The sequence below is a fragment of the Lepidochelys kempii genome, chromosome 1 (assembly GCF_965140265.1).
Source record: "Lepidochelys kempii isolate rLepKem1 chromosome 1, rLepKem1.hap2, whole genome shotgun sequence".
NCBI classification, from domain to species: domain Eukaryota; kingdom Metazoa; phylum Chordata; order Testudines; family Cheloniidae; genus Lepidochelys; species Lepidochelys kempii.
In genome coordinates, this window is record NC_133256.1 from 59,466,215 (window position 1) to 59,484,192 (window position 17,978).

Here is a 17,978-nt window from a genome sequence, read left to right on the forward strand (position 1 = left end):
TCAATTCATTTTTCAACTTCAGGCCCAAGATTTAGTCCCCGAGCCTTTGCTTGATGGCTCTGTCCACTTTTAAATCCACAGGGACAGAAGTGAGTGGTATATTTTTTAGAGAGACTTCTCTTTGAGCATAAGTGCACCTGCAAATGCTCCTGATATCTGGATGGCCTCATCTGCCACTTGTCTCAAATGTTCTTAAGGACAACTGATTATCAGTTTCACATTGATTTTTTGCTGTGACACAGTAAGTTTTTCCTCAGTGCCCCACATTCTCTGTCCCCCTTCTTTGCTTTTCACATCCTTCTTTATCTCTCTACCCTTGCCCTTTGCTTCAGATCTTGCTCCCTAACATAAAAGCAACTTTTTTGAAGTGAAGAAAGCGATAATGAAATTAAACCTGCTCTAAACCCATTGAAGCTAGTCGGAGTTATATGCACGTATACAAGTGTCAGAACATAATTAAAAGGGCAATTTCTCCAAGAAACTTGTTGCCTATCTCTTACAGATTATTATAAAACACTCAAGCATATTCAATATTATGTGCAAGAGTTAATTAATGCAATATGAAGGAAAACAAGCAGAGAAAAAAGTCAGGAAATGCCAAAATTTAAGTTTTTTTTAAAACATAGTGTTAACTTGGCAACATTGCACGTCCTGTATATTTGAAAACTCTCTCCAAATGAAATTCAGCATATTTGTGCAACCTCACCAAGTTAAAGCCTCTAAATATAATATTATCTCAAACTTGTGGCACATTAAATTGAGAAAATTAAGAGCAATTGAAAAGTATGGGAGGGAGAATGCTACTACCAGTGAATGCTACCACTGTCAGCAAAATTTAAAAAAGGGCAACAGAAACAAAAAAGAACTTTATTAAAAAGTTAAACTGGAAACCTCTAGTTTAGAGCAATACAGAGTATTTGAAAAACCAATCCCCACTGACAGAAAAATAAACAGTAATGAGAAGAATGTGATTTCAGAGCAACTTTTGAACTTCCCACTGCTCAGGCTGCATTGGTAAGGAAGTCTGATGTCCTCGCACAGTATTTTCCAGAGGTTTGTCTGAAAAATCTCAAAATAAACCAAATCACCAACTCCTGCTCATTGTTTTCTGTTCTTCAGCAATATCCATTATTTTAACGTTACCCCATGACATTTATTCACATGCACTAAGAGCTATGAGATCAGACATTACTGCACCAATACTGTTCAAATATTCTGCAATAAAACAGGTAAAAAGGAGCCCACCTAGTAAACCATTCGCACACAAAGTCTTTCAATTTTTTTGTTCGGGAAAACTGTCTCCAAAATTTCAAAGACTGGAGTTACAGCATAAGACGCTCTTATTGCTACTGCATTTTTTAAGGTCTGAGAAGTCTCAATGCAGTTTTTTAAATGGAGAGTGAAATGTTAGCATGGCATTATAGTGAGAACTTACTTGGGGAAGCTGCAAAATGCATCAACAGCTAAGCTCTGAAAAATGTTTTCCAAAACTTATGAGGAATGCAAAAATACTCGAGAACAAGTGGACTGAGCTTAAGTGTTAGAAATAGTTATAAATAGTCCTCACTATTAGCCATTTATAAAAAAATACAGTTCAAATTAGACACAGTAGTCCTATTCTTTAGTGAATATTTTATTGTTTACACACCAGACAAATTCCGTTCATTGTTATTTATTCAGTCTAAGTCTGGAACAATTCCAACAACCTCTATGGAGTTACTCTATATTTAGATCAGGGTAAAGGAGAGTAGATTTGACTATTATCATAGTGTAATTTGTATGTGTTTATATTATTTTGAAGTAAAAATATAAAATGTACTAGAATTCACAAGAGACCTGCTCTGTGTTTACAGGACTTCAGAATAAATATAATGTCAGATCCAACATATACCAATGTATGCTTCAAAAGTGTCAGAAGGATGCTATTTACAATCACACCAAAAATACTGGCATTTATTTGCTATTTGATTCACGAAGTTTTTGACTGTTTTGCTACGTGAAGTTTAAACACTAACACCCGGTGAGATAAGCATCAATAGATTAATTCTAGCACAGCTGAAAAAAGAATTGGCAAAACCTTTTAGTCAATTCTGAAAATAACCACAACATTTAGAAACCTAGAGGAAAAATTACATACCAAGAAAGTCTTAAAAGCTATTTTAGAAAATCAAGCCGTGAACACTTATGCAGAGTTTAATTAACAGCCAACCTCTTTACAATAAGTGGGAAGAGGAAATACCTGTTGGACCTGTTGGCATGCATGTGTGCACGCGCCGGCGGAAAGCAGAGCTGCTGTAACAACAATGAAGCCACAGTGGGAAATAGGAACAGATACTATATTTTTGGAAAAAAATATTTCACACTAGAGATTAATGTCTACGGGGCACCGAGAAAATTGGCACACTGGAATGAAAATGGGCTGAAGGGCAGGAAACAAATAGCTGATAGCTGCTAATGGAATTGTTTCCATTTAGAAAATGCTTACTAGAGAAGTACTTAAAGGAAACAGTTAGAAACTTAGCATGTTAATTTGGGAGGGGGTGGGGTCGGTGGCATATTGAAAGAATGTTTTTAAGTTATCAGTACACTGGATATCATGTGAACAAAGAGGAAGGCAGCCAAGCACAGGCTGTACTATCCCCACTAATATTTGGGTGTAGGGGAATCAGCAAACAAAGATGGCAAACATCCATCAAAAAAGTAAACAGGAAGAGGCAACTATATATCACGTTCTTCTGAACGGACACTGCAGAACATACTGAGAGGGAAAGGGTTTAACAGCTGTAAAATCTTGGTAGTCTTCAGAGAAATGGGCAGGTTCAGTGCAAGTAAACAGGAAAACGTGGTGCTGGGTTGGAACAAAATATAAATTTAGGTAGATTGTATCATTATTAAGAGTTTTACGGTTAAAAGCAATAGAGCTCACTGAGATTAGAGTAATTAATTAATGTAGATCCACCACACTATGAGCAGAATATAATTTCTTTCATGGAAATAAAACGAAAGTGACAGATATTATTTAAATTGGTGTAGAGCCCAGTTTGTGCTATGTGCTTTTCAAATACAGAAGATGACAAAGTCCCTGCTCCCAATAAGAACAGCCTGAAAAGATGAGGACAAAAAAGTGTGACTAAGGGGTACAACATATAAGCAAAGCAATCAAGATGATGATTGGTCACGTATTACTGGTATATTTTTATCTTTTTTTTTTTTTTTTAAATTGAGAACACAAGATTCCCTTCCCCATTCCCTCCACACAACTCAGCCCTCATCTTCCTCCCACACCAACTCTCAGCTTGTGTCCCTACACCCTCCCACTCCAAACAGATGAAGAGTTTACTCATATAATAAATAAATGAAACAGAGAAATGGATGAATTAATCAGCTTGTTTCTTCTATGTGTTCAGCCTTCAGGTGCCTGAATAAGAGAATCATGGCTTTGTGGACTTGCTCAAGGAGGTCATTCCATCATTTAACTGGTTAAAATTTTTAAATAACTGACTCCTTCCCCACTCTGAACACTAGGGTACAGATGTGGGGACCTGCATGAAAACCTCCTAAGCTTACTTTTACCAGCTTAGGTTAAAACTTCCCCAAGGTACAAACTATTTTACCCTTTGCCCTTGGACTTTCGCTGCCACCACCAAACGTCTAACACCGGTATTATTGTTATTCTTAGGAAAGAGTTCGTTTGGAAACATCTTTCCCCACAAAATCCTCCCAAATCTTACCCCTTTTTTTCTGGGGAAGGTTTGATAAAAATCCTCACCAATTTGCATAGGTGACCACAGACCCAAACCCTTGGATCTTAAGAACAATGAAAAAAGCATTCAGTTTCTTAAAAGAAGAATTTTAATAGAAGAAAAAGTAAAAAAGAATCACCTCTGTAAAATCAGGATGGTAAATACCTTACAGGGTAATTAGATTCAAAACACAGAGAATCCCTCTAGGCAAGTTACAAAAAGACACAAAAACAGGAATATCCATTCCATTCAGCACAGCTTATTTTCTAAGCCATTTAAACAAACAGAATGTAACGCATATCTAGCTAGATTACTTACTAAGTTCTAACACTCCATTCCTGTTCTGTCTCCGGCAAAAGCATCACACAGACAGTCTATTTACTTACATATCTCCACATTTGATACGTATTAAGTGAGCAAAACTGATGTGTATTCAGTGTATTATAATAAGGAATATAGGGATCTAATACTTTTAGGTTATAATTTGGGCCACTATTTGTGTTGTGTATATAACATGGAGTGCTGGAAGGAGCTCAGGAAATTAGCCAGAGCTGCTGCAGTTCCTACTATTGGTCTTCAGGGATTGCTATTGTGTTCAGCAGGCTATTTACAGTTCCAGGGGTGGGTGCATAAGGGAGAGAACTAGGGAGTTAGACAGGCTGAACAGCAGCTCTGCATTTCATGATGCTTTGTTGAGGGTATCCATAAAGACAGAAATCCCGGGGAACTGGAGAAAGAGGCAAAATCCTACAAGTGAAACTCCTTTTCCACTTCCGCTGCCAGAACTAGCAGGGCATAAAAGGCAGTCTCTCCCCTGCAGAAGGCTGCTGGCACTTGCCAGAAGCCACGGTTGGGATCTGCCAGGATGGGAAAGGGAAACAGAAAAGAAATCGGAGGGCTGGAGTGAGGTTGTAGAATGTCATTTCATCAAGGGAAAGAAGGGATAGGGCTACTCCCTCAAAGCCCATTTTTGAGTATGTATTTTTGTGTTTCTTTTCTTGTTTTATTTTCATCCTAAACAGTCTCACACACACAAATGAGGTAGAAAAAAGCCTGAACTGCCCCCACTCCCAAAAGTGGAATTTTAAAAGTCTGAATGTAGGCAATAATGAGAATTTAATATTAAATGTATTTGGGGCCTGATATTATGATACTTGACTTTTTTCTACCTATTTATATAAAGAGTCTGATTTCTAGCATTAAAACACAGAAGCCAAACATAGAAGAGATCTATTATTTTAGCCATCTCTTTGCCAAGGGAGGAATTAATCTCCACAGTATTTCATACCTATTTAGTTCTGAATAAATGTATCTTAAAATTGTGTGCCAACTTTCCTCTCTTTACTATAAACACACAATAAATACATTTAAAAGGTATATTTTTAAGACTATGTACTGTAAGTATAAAAGACATATTCCTAATCATCAATATATTTTGTGGTGGTCATTACTGAAAAATATGTTACGAAGGCTATTATAAACACATACATACCACAGGCTGTTTGGTTATGTCCACCAAGTCCTTAATGTTGTAATACTGGTGTTTTTCAAAGGCAGAAAAAAGCATGTCCAACACTTGCTGTTTATCAGCCCGAGCTCGTTTTCCATCTTCTTTTTTCTTTTTTTCATACTCAATCTATGAATTAAAATATTTTTTTTTAAAAAGATGTACATGCAACACAATCTCTGGGTATTTCTCTATACAGAGTACTACAGTATCTATTTTGTAAAAAACCCATCTATTTAATAAAACATTTTGCAGCTACTTCCTGCCTTTCCTTTCCAAAAAATCAACATGTGAATGATCAATCAATCCCTAGTACCTCTAACACATAGATAAATAATAACTCCACTTCACAAATAAAGGAACAGATGCAGAGAGATTAAGTGACTTGTCCAAAGCTAGAGAGAGTTCACATCCCAGTGTCAGAACAGGGATATGAATTCAGAAGTTCTCAGTGTACACCTCTTGACGCAGTCAACTTATTTTCATTCTCGGGTGCATTTTGGTGATTTATTACACTATAATTATTCTGAAAGTCTATGTTTCTTAAATTTGAGAAATCTTCAAAAGAGCAGCAAGTCAGCAACATTTGCAAACTGCACCAGTCAATAAAGTGGGTTATAAAATACCATCTTGATTGCCAAGACCTACAGCATAACAGCTGGACTCCACAGAAACTACAGAATGCGCACAAAAATCCAGGCAGTCTACTTTTTTGTTTTAAACAGTACACAGACATTTGTATCCAAAGCACTCCACTGAAAATCCAACAGGCAATGAGCTAGGACATCCTGCAAATACTGAAGAGATATTATGGCTTTCCAACATTCTTATGACAGGTTTCAGAGTAACAGCCATGTTAGTCTGTATTCGCAAAAAGAAAAGGAGTACTTGTGGCCCCTTAGAGACTAACCAATTTATTTGAGCATAAGCTTTCGTGAGCTACAGCTCACTTCATCGGATGCATACTGTGGAAACTGCAGAAGACATTATATACACAGAGACCATGAAACAATACCTCCTCCCACCCCACTCTCCTGCTGGTAATAGCTTATCTAAAGTGACCACTCTCCCTACAATGTGTATGATAATCAAGGTGGGCCATTTCCAGCACAAATCCAGGTTCTCTCACCCCCCCACCCCCATACACACACAAACTCACTCTCCTGCTAGTAATAGCTCATCCAAAGTGACCACTCTCCCTACAATGTGTATGATAATCGAGGTGGGCCATTTCCAGCACAAATCCAGGTTCTCACCCCCCCCACACACACACACAAACTCACTCTCCTGCTGGCAATAGCTCATCCAAACTGACCACTCTCCCTACAATGTGTATGATAATCGAGGTGGGCCATTTCCAGCACAAATCCAGGTTCTCACCCCCCCCCCACACACACAAACTCACTCTCCTGCTGGCAATAGCTCATCCAAACTGACCACTCTCCTTACAATGTGTATGATAATCAAGGTGGGCCATTTCCAGCATAAATCCAAGTTTAACCAGAACGTCTGAGGGGACGGGGATGGGAAAAAACAAGGGGAAATAGGCTACCTTGCATAATGACTTAGCCACTCCCAATCTCTATTTAAGCCTAAATTAATAGTATCCAATTTGCAAATGAATTCCAATTCAGCAGTTTCTCGCTGGAGTCTGGATTTGAAGTTTTTTTGTTGTAAGATAGTGACCTTCATGTCTGTAATTGCGTGACCAGAGAGATTGAAGTGTTCTCCGACTGGTTTATGAATGTTATAATTCTTGACATCTGATTTGTGTCCATTTATTCTTTTGCATAGAGACTGTCCAGTTTGACCAACGTGGCAGAGAGGCATTGCTGGCACATGATGGCATATATCACATTGGTGGATGTGCAGGTGAACGAGCCTCTGATAGTGTGGCTGATGTTATTAGGCCCTGTGATGGTGTCCCCTGAATAGATATGTGGGCACAGTTGGCAACGGGCTTTGTTGCAAGGATAGGTTCCTGGGTTAGTGGTTCTGTTGTGTGGTATGTGGTTGTTGGTGAGTATTTGCTTCAGGTTGGGGGGCTGTCTCCCGGCCAGGACTGGCCTGTCTCCCAAGATTTGTGAGAGTGTTGGGTCATCCTTCAGGATAGGTTGTAGATCCTTAATAATGCGTTGGAGGGGTTTTAGTTGGGGGCTGAAGGTGACGGCTAGTGGTGTTCTGTTATTTTCTTTGTTAGGCCTGTCCTGTAGTAGGTGACTTCTGGGAACTCTTCTGGCTCTATCAATCTGTTTCTTCACTTCCGCGGGTGGGTATTGTAGTTGTAAGCATGCTTGATAGAGATCTTGTAGGTGTTTGTCTCTGTCTGAGGGGTTGGAGCAAATGCGGTTGTATTGCAGAGCTTGGCTGTAGACAATGGATCGTGTGGTGTGGTCAGGGTGAAAGCTGGAGGCATGTAGGTAGGAATAGCGGTCAGTAGGTTTCCAGTATAGGGTGGTGTTTATGTGACCATCGTTTATTAGCACTGTAGTGTCCAGGAAGTGGATCTCTTGTGTGGACTGGACCAGGCTGAGGTTGATGGTGGGATGGAAATTGTTGAAATCATGGTGGAATTCCTCAAGGGCTTCTTTTCCATGGGTCCAGATGATGAAGATGTCATCAATATAAAGCAAGTAGAGTAGGGGCGTTAGGGGACGAGAGCTGAGGAAGCGTTGTTCTAAATCAGCCATAAAAATGTTGGCATACTGTGGGGCCATGCAGGTACCCATAGCAGTGCCGCTGATCTGAAGGTATACATTGTCCCCAAATGTAAAATAGTTATGGGTAAGGACAAAGTCACAAAGTTCAGCCACCAGGTTAGCCGTGACATTATCGGGGATAGAACACTATCTATCTTTAATCTCTCCTCATATGGGACTTGTTCCAAACCCCTAATCATTTTAGTTGCCCTTTTCTGAACCTTTTCTAATGCCAGTGTGTCGTTTTCGAGATGAGGGGACCACATCTGTACGCAGTACTCAAAATGTGGGCATACCATGGATTTATATAAGGGTAATAAGATATTCTCCCTCTTATTCTCTATCCCTTTTTTAATTATTCCTAACATTCCATTTGCTTTTTTGACTGCTGGTGCACACTTCATGGATGTCTTCAGAGAATTATCCATGAAGACTCCAACATCTTTTTCCTGATTAGTTGTAGCTAAATTAGCCCCAAGTATATTTGGATACCATGGGGTGTAGTTTTGGGATGGGCTGGTAAGCACTGAAGTTGCTGTTTCATCCCCTGCAATCCTTTATACAAGATCAATTTTTCTTTCTTTGTTTACCTTCACAGTGTGTCACTAGACTTACTGGAAGGCTGCCAAGATGCCCTATTTGAAGGCGTCATTAATACAGACATGTATTATATTTCTTCAGCAGATGGTTAATACAAAGATGATGAAAAAGATGTGTTAGGTGAAAGTAAAAAGTTTTCTCTAAAAAAACATTTGAAAGAAGCTTTAAAAGGTTCTATATTCTTTTCAAAACTCTTTTTTTTAAAATAAAGAACTATTCTGTACTCAGTGAAACACCCCTACAATTATCATTTCATCCTGCAAAGAAGCTACTCTAGTGAACAAATAAACGCAATTAATTTAACAATGAAATTCACAGTCCAACTCAAAATGGCTTTCTTGGTCTGCCTGGTATTCTGAAGTTCAACAAAATGTGCATTTGCTGAAGAGATTCCACGCTGCGTGTTGAAGTAAGGTCTTGTCTACACTCTAAACTTTTTCTGAAAATTGTTCTACTTTTTCAGCAACAGCAGGAGCATCAGTGTAAGACATGGTACTTGTGACTTCTGGTGTTTCAATCATGTAGTCTAGCCAGGCTGTGAGCAGGGTTACATGGCAGGGTGGTAAAAATCTATGAGATCAGCCTATATTTAGTACTCTCACTGTTAGTACAGTGGAGTTGTACCAATACTATACCACAGGTGGGAGAGTTTCAGACATTCTCAGTGTAAATGCAGCCAAAATGAATCAGGTTGAGTCAAGCTGGAGGAGTTCTGTGGATATGCATAAGCAGAAAAATGGAAGTGATAGGCTTTGTGCAGAGAGACTGGGAAAATTATAGGGTTGGACTGGGTAAGCAAGGTCCATGCCAACAAAGGACAGAAAAGAGGTCTCCATGGGAGACAGCAGCAGCAAATAGGAGCAGTCACAGGGGAAGAGAGGCTAGTGACAGGCAGGGCTTGCAACTGATTTGAAAGCGGAGAGAGAAGCTACTAAAGGAAAGGAACTGACAGGTGAGGGAAGAGAGTGGTAAACAGTGATGGATGCTGGAAATGGGGAGTGACGGCAGTACAAGGGGAAGCAATGGTCTTAGAAAGATGGTGAAGGGCTTTGGGGGCCCAACTCTTTCAGCCTGACTGGAAGTTCTCCAGTACCTGAGGGCCAGGGGATGTCTATGTATGTGGGACAGGTGTCTGGGACTGGTAATAATATGGATGAATACCCTTTAAAGAAAGAACACTATTTACTGCTAAGGTTCTCTACATACAATTTAATTTCCCATCACTATATTTTGTACTGTAAAGTGCTATTTTCCCACTCATGTTTATAAGCGCTTGAAATTAATGTGGTCTGTTAGTCTGCAGAGACACCTAAAGGGAGCACAAATCCCTAAAATATTGTCTGAAGCTTACATAAATAGTGAGTACTTCAGAAACTTTCTCAGCAAGGAAATGGGGACAGTTATTAAACCAACATCAAGATGTTTAGAGCTAGATGGTGAATAGACCTGTATTTGGAGGGGGAAAGGGACAAGATATTTTCCCACCACTTTGCTCAGTGACACTCTAAGTAGGAGAGGGAATGAGAGTGGATTGGGCTCTTATTGTGGGAAGAGATGCAGCACCTTTTGAAAGGATGTATCTAGAGACAATGCCTCTGAAATGCCCTCCCTATGTTTTTAATTTAGTGCCCATCATCATAGTTTCTAAGGGCTGAACAAAATTAAGACACCCCAAACCAAGAGCTTTTCCTTCTGTTTCTATGAGGGAAACAAATGTCTCGGGACCCCATCACTGCAGGCAATAACTTACATGCTACAATCTCACTCTTAGGGCTCAGGCCTCGCAAAATTATATTAATCTTAAAGTCAGTCAGATTTCAGGCTTGAAATATTGACCAATATTGCTGCAAAAGCATCTGACAGACTATACAAGTCTTGTTGCTAACGAGGCCATGGTAAGCTCCATACAGAGCAATATCTGCAGGATTCAATTTAAGACTTCAAGAGACTTGGGAAAATGAAAATAAATACTATTTGACCATGATTTGATAATACATTCCTCCATATAGTAGGTGTTTATCACTCTTGTTGTGGTACAAATGGTTGAAGATTATTAGGTAATGTTAATTATTTTGCACTGCACGTAAAAGTAATAACTTTTTAAAAAATTAACTCAGAGGTGGTCTTATTGACTGTATTATCACCTAACAGATATTATTCTGTTTATTAGCATTGTTAAAACAGACAAACTGAAAGTGATGTAGACACAGTTAGTGGAGCCTAGAGAGCTTTGTTAGCATATGATAAAAGACAGTAAAGCAACAGAAGTCTCACAGCCGTGAGAACATTGTTATAACACTACAGGCAAGCATGGCATTTATAAATACATAAGGAGAAATTCCCTTCCCCAAAGAACTAAAACTCTAAGTTACATTTACCAGTTACATGATAAATTTTATAATTTACAATATTCTAGTGAGAAGGCAGGGTTTAATTTCATTTTGGGAGAGAAAGAATCTCTCCCCCTCCATTCTCGTACTGATGGATGAGGGATGTCATTCAAAAAAATGAAGAAAAAAGATTGTAGATATCACTTCCCCTGCCCACTTCTAGTTCTTCTTCCTACCCTTCCCTTTTGTACCTCCCATCATGGGGTAGTGGAGGGCGAAGAGGTGGAGTTATACTCTTGTCTCACTTATTATGCACCTTCCCGTCAGTAGCTCCACCCCTTTCATTTGTATTATTGTTCCTTTCATTTTTACCCTTCTTGGGACTCTCCCTCTTCCATGGTAGATGATTGTCCTTCTTCCCCCTTCCCACATCAGTTCATATTTTCCTTTTTCTTTCCTCTCCTCTGATAACTGCTGCCCTTATTAGAGCAGTGTGGTATAACTGAGACTATTGGGATGAGCTTAAGAAAATAATTTCAGCCTGAAAAGGTCAGGAAAAATCTAATTGTGAGATTTTAAAAGATTGTGGAATGATCTTTTAAGAGAAATGGGAGAAGACTCATCATTTGGGACATCTAAACCTAGATTCAGCAGACTGGAGAAGTTACTGAAGAAAACAATCCTGCACTGGCATTTGGGGGTGGGAAATGAAGGAGGGATGATATGATGTACATGATCTATTTTAATAGGCTTTTTCCATCAAAAGTTCTACAACTAACCATACTGGATACGTACGTCTTCTGGATGTTTATATCAACACGAACAGCTGTGCAAACTGCTGACAATGTTAAAATTTGGGTACTCCCATATTACAACCATGTACTCATTACGGGTACGCCTACACAGCAACTAGATATGGGCAAGCCAACTCAGACTCATGGGGCTTGGGCTACGGTGCTGTTTCATTGCTGTGTAGACATCTGGGCTTGGGCTGGTGCCTGGGCTCTAGGAACCTGTGAGGTGGGAGGGTCCCAGAGCTCAAGCTTCATTCCACATTCTGTCCACATTCCGCCCCCAGGGCCCCGCCTCCCAGGGTTGCGGTGGTGCCACGTGCTCTCCCTCCTGCCGTGCTGGGGAGGCTGCAGCACCACCGCTATGCGCTCTCTCTCTCCTGCCACTCCGGGGCTGGGGAGAGGGGGCTGCGGGCACTAGCCAGCCCGAGGTAGGGACCAGCGGTCGCCGTGGGGAGGATGTGGGTTCCAGGGGCACAGAAGGGGCAGGGCCTCGGGTGGAAGAGGCGTGAGTCTGGGGGCTAGCCTCCCCCAGCCAGTGGTTCACACGCTGCCCATGCTCCAGTCTGAGCCCAGAAGTCTACATAGCAATGAAACAGCACCGCAGTCCAAGCCCCATGAGCCCACATCAGCTGGCATGGGCCAGACTTGGGTTTTTCTCTGCTGTGTAGACATCCCCTAGGAGATCTAGTAACAGCCTGGGGGGACAACTGTGTAACAAGACTGTTAAAAGCTGTAGTATCAATAGCATCATGACTGTAATCTATAACTAGACTAAAACTTTAGGGCTTGTCTACACACAAAAGTTACCGCTTTAATTATAGTGATATAGTCAAAGTAGTATAACCCCCTAATATGGTGTGATGTTATCTTATTAAAATATGACCGTACAGACCATTGCTACAACCACTGTTATATATTTGCAACAAATCTTGTACGAAATGTGGCATGTAAGGTGTCTATGGAAAGGTTATGATTCGTTGAATATAATTATGTTATTTGTATGCATGTATCATTTTTGTATTTGAAGTTATAAGTATTGGCTCTATACCTATATTTCAAACGTTTGCTCCTGGGGTAATGCCCACAAGGTAGTTACCCAGCACATCTCAGAGGGACTATTCAAATTAAGTGGCCCATCAAAAGGACACTTAACTCACAATGGACCATGGGAGAAGCCCATCCAAACTGAATGGACTTTCCTGTAGATGTTCCATCTGAAGTATAGGTAATGGCTGCCTGCTATGACTAAGCAAAATGAAGCATGGACATGAGACTTGCCCATCTGACTCCACACTCCCATCTTTTACCTGCAATATTCCATTAGCTGTGCTGAGGGCTTTGTTTGAAACAATGGGTTTCCTTCCACATGGAAGAAGCTATAAAAGGCCCTGGAAATCCCTCCATTTTGCCTCTTTCCTGCTCAAACCTCTGAACTATGGACTTATACTAATGGGAGCATTCTAACCAAGAGACTGAGGTCCTTCCAATGATTTGAAAGCACCCACAGACTTAACAAGCCAGCAGTTTATTCCATCACTGCTACAAGTCTGAACCAAGAACTTTGCAATTATTGTATGTATTTGATTCCTTTAACCAATTTTAACTCTCACCTTTCTTTCTTTCTTTTTATAAATAAACCTTTAGATTTTAGATATTTAAGGACTGACATCAGCGTGATTTTTGGGTAAGATCTGAGTTGTATATTGACCTGGGTATGTGGCTGGTCCTTTGGGATCAGAAGAACCTTTTATTTGATGAGACTGGTTGTAAAGAACCACTCATCTTTAAATCCAGTGTTTTTGGGGGTGATACAAGGACTGGAATATCTAAGGAAACTGCTTACCTGACTTCTTGTTAGCCAGTGTGGTGAGAGAGAAGTTTACTGTTGTTGCTGGTTTAGTATATTTATGGAGGAATAACCACCAATTTGGGGTGTGTCTGCCCTATTTCTCAGGAGTTTGTCCTGAATTTGGTATTCTCACTTGTGACCCACAAAAAAATGGTTACAGTTGTATGGATCCACGTTTACTGCTGTAGCTTATTTCAGTATTGGAAGAGGAATAAGTTATACCAGGATAAGGCAGATGCATGCTGGTATAACCGCATCTACACTAAAGAGTTTACCAGTATAACTATTTTGGTAAAAAGTCACACTCTTAACTGAAATGAAATCTGTGCGTAGATCAGTCCTTAGACTATAGCTACTATAAAAGCAGTGTGTGCTGAGAAAGGAATGATTATTTTGTGACCTGTTAGAATAAGGGTTTGTGTACACTATGGGGATTACAATGGCATAGCTACGCTGCACTAACCCCATAATGTAGATACAGCCTATAGTGACAGAAGAGGGTTTTCCATCACCGTAGGTAATTCACCTCCCTGAGTGGCAGTAGCTAGGTTGACAGAAACATTCTTCCATCAACCTAGCTGCATCTATACCAGGGATTAGGTTGGCATAGCTATGCCACAAAGAGGAGTGAGTTTTTCCTACCCAGAGAGATGTGGCTACATCAATCTAAATTTTAAGTGTAGACCAGGTCTTAAATTGGATTGTATTCTACAGTAATGGTTGTGTACCATACATGTTGTCATTTGTTTTATGTAAATAAAATCTTAACCAGAAGTACAAAAGAGCAAATGACTCATACAGTGACTAATTCTTAGTGTGACTTAATTTTAACAACGTTCCTTCCATTCAGCATCTAAGTTGCTTATTATACATGCATACATACAAATTACACAAAAAAGGATCTTTTAAGAAGGAGGGCATTATAGCTTGTATTCATATCAAATGACACGGACCTGCAATGTGGATGTAATATTATTAGAGTAATTGATAAGGGAGTATGTACTATGAAGGAATAATGATGCAAAGATTTACCAATTGTTTCCTGTCATTCAGGAAACTCGCTGCAAAGGATTAGAAGTTAAAGATACTTCCTTAGCCTTTCACATCTGCAGAATACATTATTGTTATTATGCATGATGCAAAAGTGGAATGTACAATCTCAGGGTACAGTATTTCTGCCCTTAAGGCCACAAAATTGAATTTCAGACATGACTAAAGATGAGAGGTAATAAAAACAGCAGAAAGAGATTGGGGAAGGAAAAACAGGAAGGAGAGTTCTGCTATGCCTCTGCCATGCAACAAAGGGGAATTAGAATCAGCAGATCTTAGCCACTGGATTGGCGCTGGACTCCAGAGAGAAGGAAGTTATCCAGGAAACAAAACATAGGCAGAATCTTTATATCACAGAAAAAAGGATTTTCAAAAGGCGAAGACTTTCTAAACGAAAAAAAGACACACAAAGCCTGGACCTACAGAGGAGTCACTGCACAGATCAACTATATTCCTGAGAGACTTGTAGTGATTAAGATTAGCAGGGAAAAAGATTAAAGTAACTTACGTTATACTGATGATTAGCCACAGGTTTATAATTGGTTGTTACAGCTTTGTCCAATTGCTGTGATAGTCTTACAGGTTTAGAAGATTCTTCTATCTGTAGCCTTCAATAGAGAAAGAGTATAATTATTAAAAACTTCACAATACGTACACCACTACTGAATTTATTCTAAGAATCAACAAGTATGGACCAACTCTAATCAAAGGTGAATTGCAAAGAAAAGTAGTATTTGTACACTCTGCCCCCTTTTTAATATTTATAATTGTTATTTTTTTTCAAATACATCAAATATACCATAACACCAGATTAATCATAAATCTTTTTATTTTTTAAATCAGGTCTGGTCTATCCTATTTTTGCTCGAGAACTCTATGGACTGCTAGGAAAACTTGGGATTAAACCATCCAGAAGATATTAAAAACAATTGAGTGGGGATGGTCAGATTTATTAACACATAATTTAACTCAAAAGCATGACAAACTCTTGAGAGAAAAAGTTTTCTTTGTTAAAGATTCAAATCCACACCTCTAGCTCATTCAATGGAAGGCTGTGGAAAACACTCACTTCAGCTATGCAGTCCTCCAAGGAGCCTTCCACCACAACTAGGAAAGAATAGTCTTAATGTCCCTAGTATTTTAAAGATAAATATAAAAACATGCAGAAGAGACTTTTCAGGCCTTCATCTTGCATGACAAAGAAGCAATAAAGAGCACAATTTTTTTTTTGCAAGTCACTTGTAAAAGGCATGAATGCAGGGATACATTTATCCAAGTTTGGAACAACATATGATCAGTCAGCATGCTAAGATATATAACAAAAGTGACCATAAAGCAGTCTCTTAGTCCAAAGTTACTGTACATCAATTTTTGAATGCCTAGTTTAAGGTTCAAATTTACACAATTTTTGCTAATTCCATCACACTAAAAGTAATTTAAGGACAAAGGAATTATTGTGCTGGGCCAGACCCAGCCCTCCATCTTATTCAGTATCACTGGCACAAACAACTGCTTCAAAGGAAGGTGCAAGAAACCCTGCAGTAGAAAGTTATAGGATAACTTGCCCCCAGAGAAAATTTAAATTAATTTCTGCTTGACATCACCACTTAAATAAAACAAAACCTTTCAAGCAGTGAAATAGTTTTTCCGTAAAGGCACACTTTACAGATACAAATATCAATTTTTAATCATACATGATCCAAGTATTGTATAATAGTAAATAGGGCTATCAAGTGATAAAAAAAAATGCATCAAGCTTAATCACACTGTTAACCAAAAATAGAATACCATTTAAATATTTTTGGATGTCTTCTACATTTTCAAATATATTGATTTCAATTACAACACAGAATACAAAGTGTACAGTGCTCTCTTTATATTTATTTTTGATTACAAGTATTTGCTCTGTAAAAAAAAAGCAAACGGTAATAGTATTTTTCAATTCACCTAATACAAGTACTGTAGTGCAATCTCTTAATCATGAAAGTTGAACTTACAAATGTAGAATTATGTACAAAAAATCTGTATTCAAAAATAAAACGATGTAAAATTTTAGAGCCTGCAAGTCCACACAGTCCCACTTTTTGTTAAGCCAATCACTCAGACAAACAAGTTTGTTTACATTTGCAGGAGATAATACTGCCCGGTTCTTGTTTACAATGTCGCTTGACAGTGAGAACAGGCATTCTCATGGCACTGTTGCAGCCAGAATCGCAAGGTTTTACGTGCCAGATGCACTAAAGATTCATATGTCCCTTCATGCTTCAACCCCCATTCCAGGGGACATGCATCCATGCTGATGACAGGTTCTGCTTGATAAGAATCCAAAGCAGTTCGGACAGACACATGTTCATTTTCATCATCTGAGTCAGATGCCACCAACAGAAGGTTGATTTTCTTTTTTGGTGGTTCGGGTTCTGTAGTTTCCGTATTAGAGTGTTGCTCTTTTAAGACTTCTGAAAGCATGCTCCACACTTCATCCCTCTCAGATTTTAGAAGGCACTTCAGAGTCTTAAACCTTGGGTCGAGTGCAGTTGCTATCATTAGAAATCTCACATTGGTACCTTCTTTGCGTTTTGTGAAATCTGCGGTGAATGTGTTCTTAAAAGGAACAACATGTGCTGGGTCATCATCTGAGACTGCTATAACATGAAATATATGGCAGATTGTGGGTAAAACAGCAGGGGACATACATTTTTCTCCCAAGGAGTTCAGTCACAAATTTAATTAACATTTTTTTTTTTTAACAAGTGTCATTAGCATGGAAGCATGTCCTCTGGAATGATGGCTGAAGCATGAAGGGGCATACGAATGTTTAGGATATCTGACATGTAAATACCTTGCAATGCTGGCTACAAAAGTGCCATGCAAAAGCCGGTTTTCACTTTCTAATGGCACTGTAAATAGGAAGAGGGCAGCATTATCTCCTGTAAATGTAAACAAACTTGTTTGTCTTAGCGATTGACTGAACAAGAAGTAGGAATGAGTGGACTTGTAGGCTCTGAAGTTTTACATTGTTTTGTTTTTGAGTGCAGTTATGTAACAAAAAAAAAATCTACATCTGTAAGTTCCACTTTCATGACAAAGATTGCACTACAGTACTTGTACGAGGTGAACTGAAAAATACTATTTCTTATAATTTTTACAGTGCAAATATTTGTAATAAAAAATAATATACACTTTGATTTCAATTACAACACAAAAAGAAAAGGAATACTTGTGGCACCTTAGAGACTAACCAATTTATTTGAGCATAAGCTTTCGTGAGCTACAGCTCACTTCATCAGATGCATACTGTGGAAAATACAGAAGATGTTCTCATACATACAAACCATGAAAAAATGGGTGTTTACCACTACAAAAGGTTTTCTCTCCCCCCACCCCACTCTCCTGCTGGTAATTACTG

At 39.1% G+C, this 17,978-nt stretch overlaps 1 protein-coding gene across 5 annotated transcripts in view; it reads right to left on the reverse strand.

Moving 5' to 3' along the window:
• GTF2F2 (general transcription factor IIF subunit 2) overlaps positions 1-17,978 on the reverse strand; it is a 127,638-nt gene that overhangs the window by 11,446 nt on the left and 98,214 nt on the right. For all 5 annotated transcript variants that reach the window (XM_073344985.1, XM_073345005.1, XM_073345025.1 and 2 more), the window contains 2 exons: positions 15,081-15,180; positions 5,236-5,379 (listed from right to left, as the gene is read on the reverse strand). In XM_073344985.1, the coding sequence (XP_073201086.1) occupies positions 5,236-5,379; positions 15,081-15,180 (244 nt within the window). The remainder of the gene's footprint in view (positions 1-5,235; positions 5,380-15,080; positions 15,181-17,978) is intronic.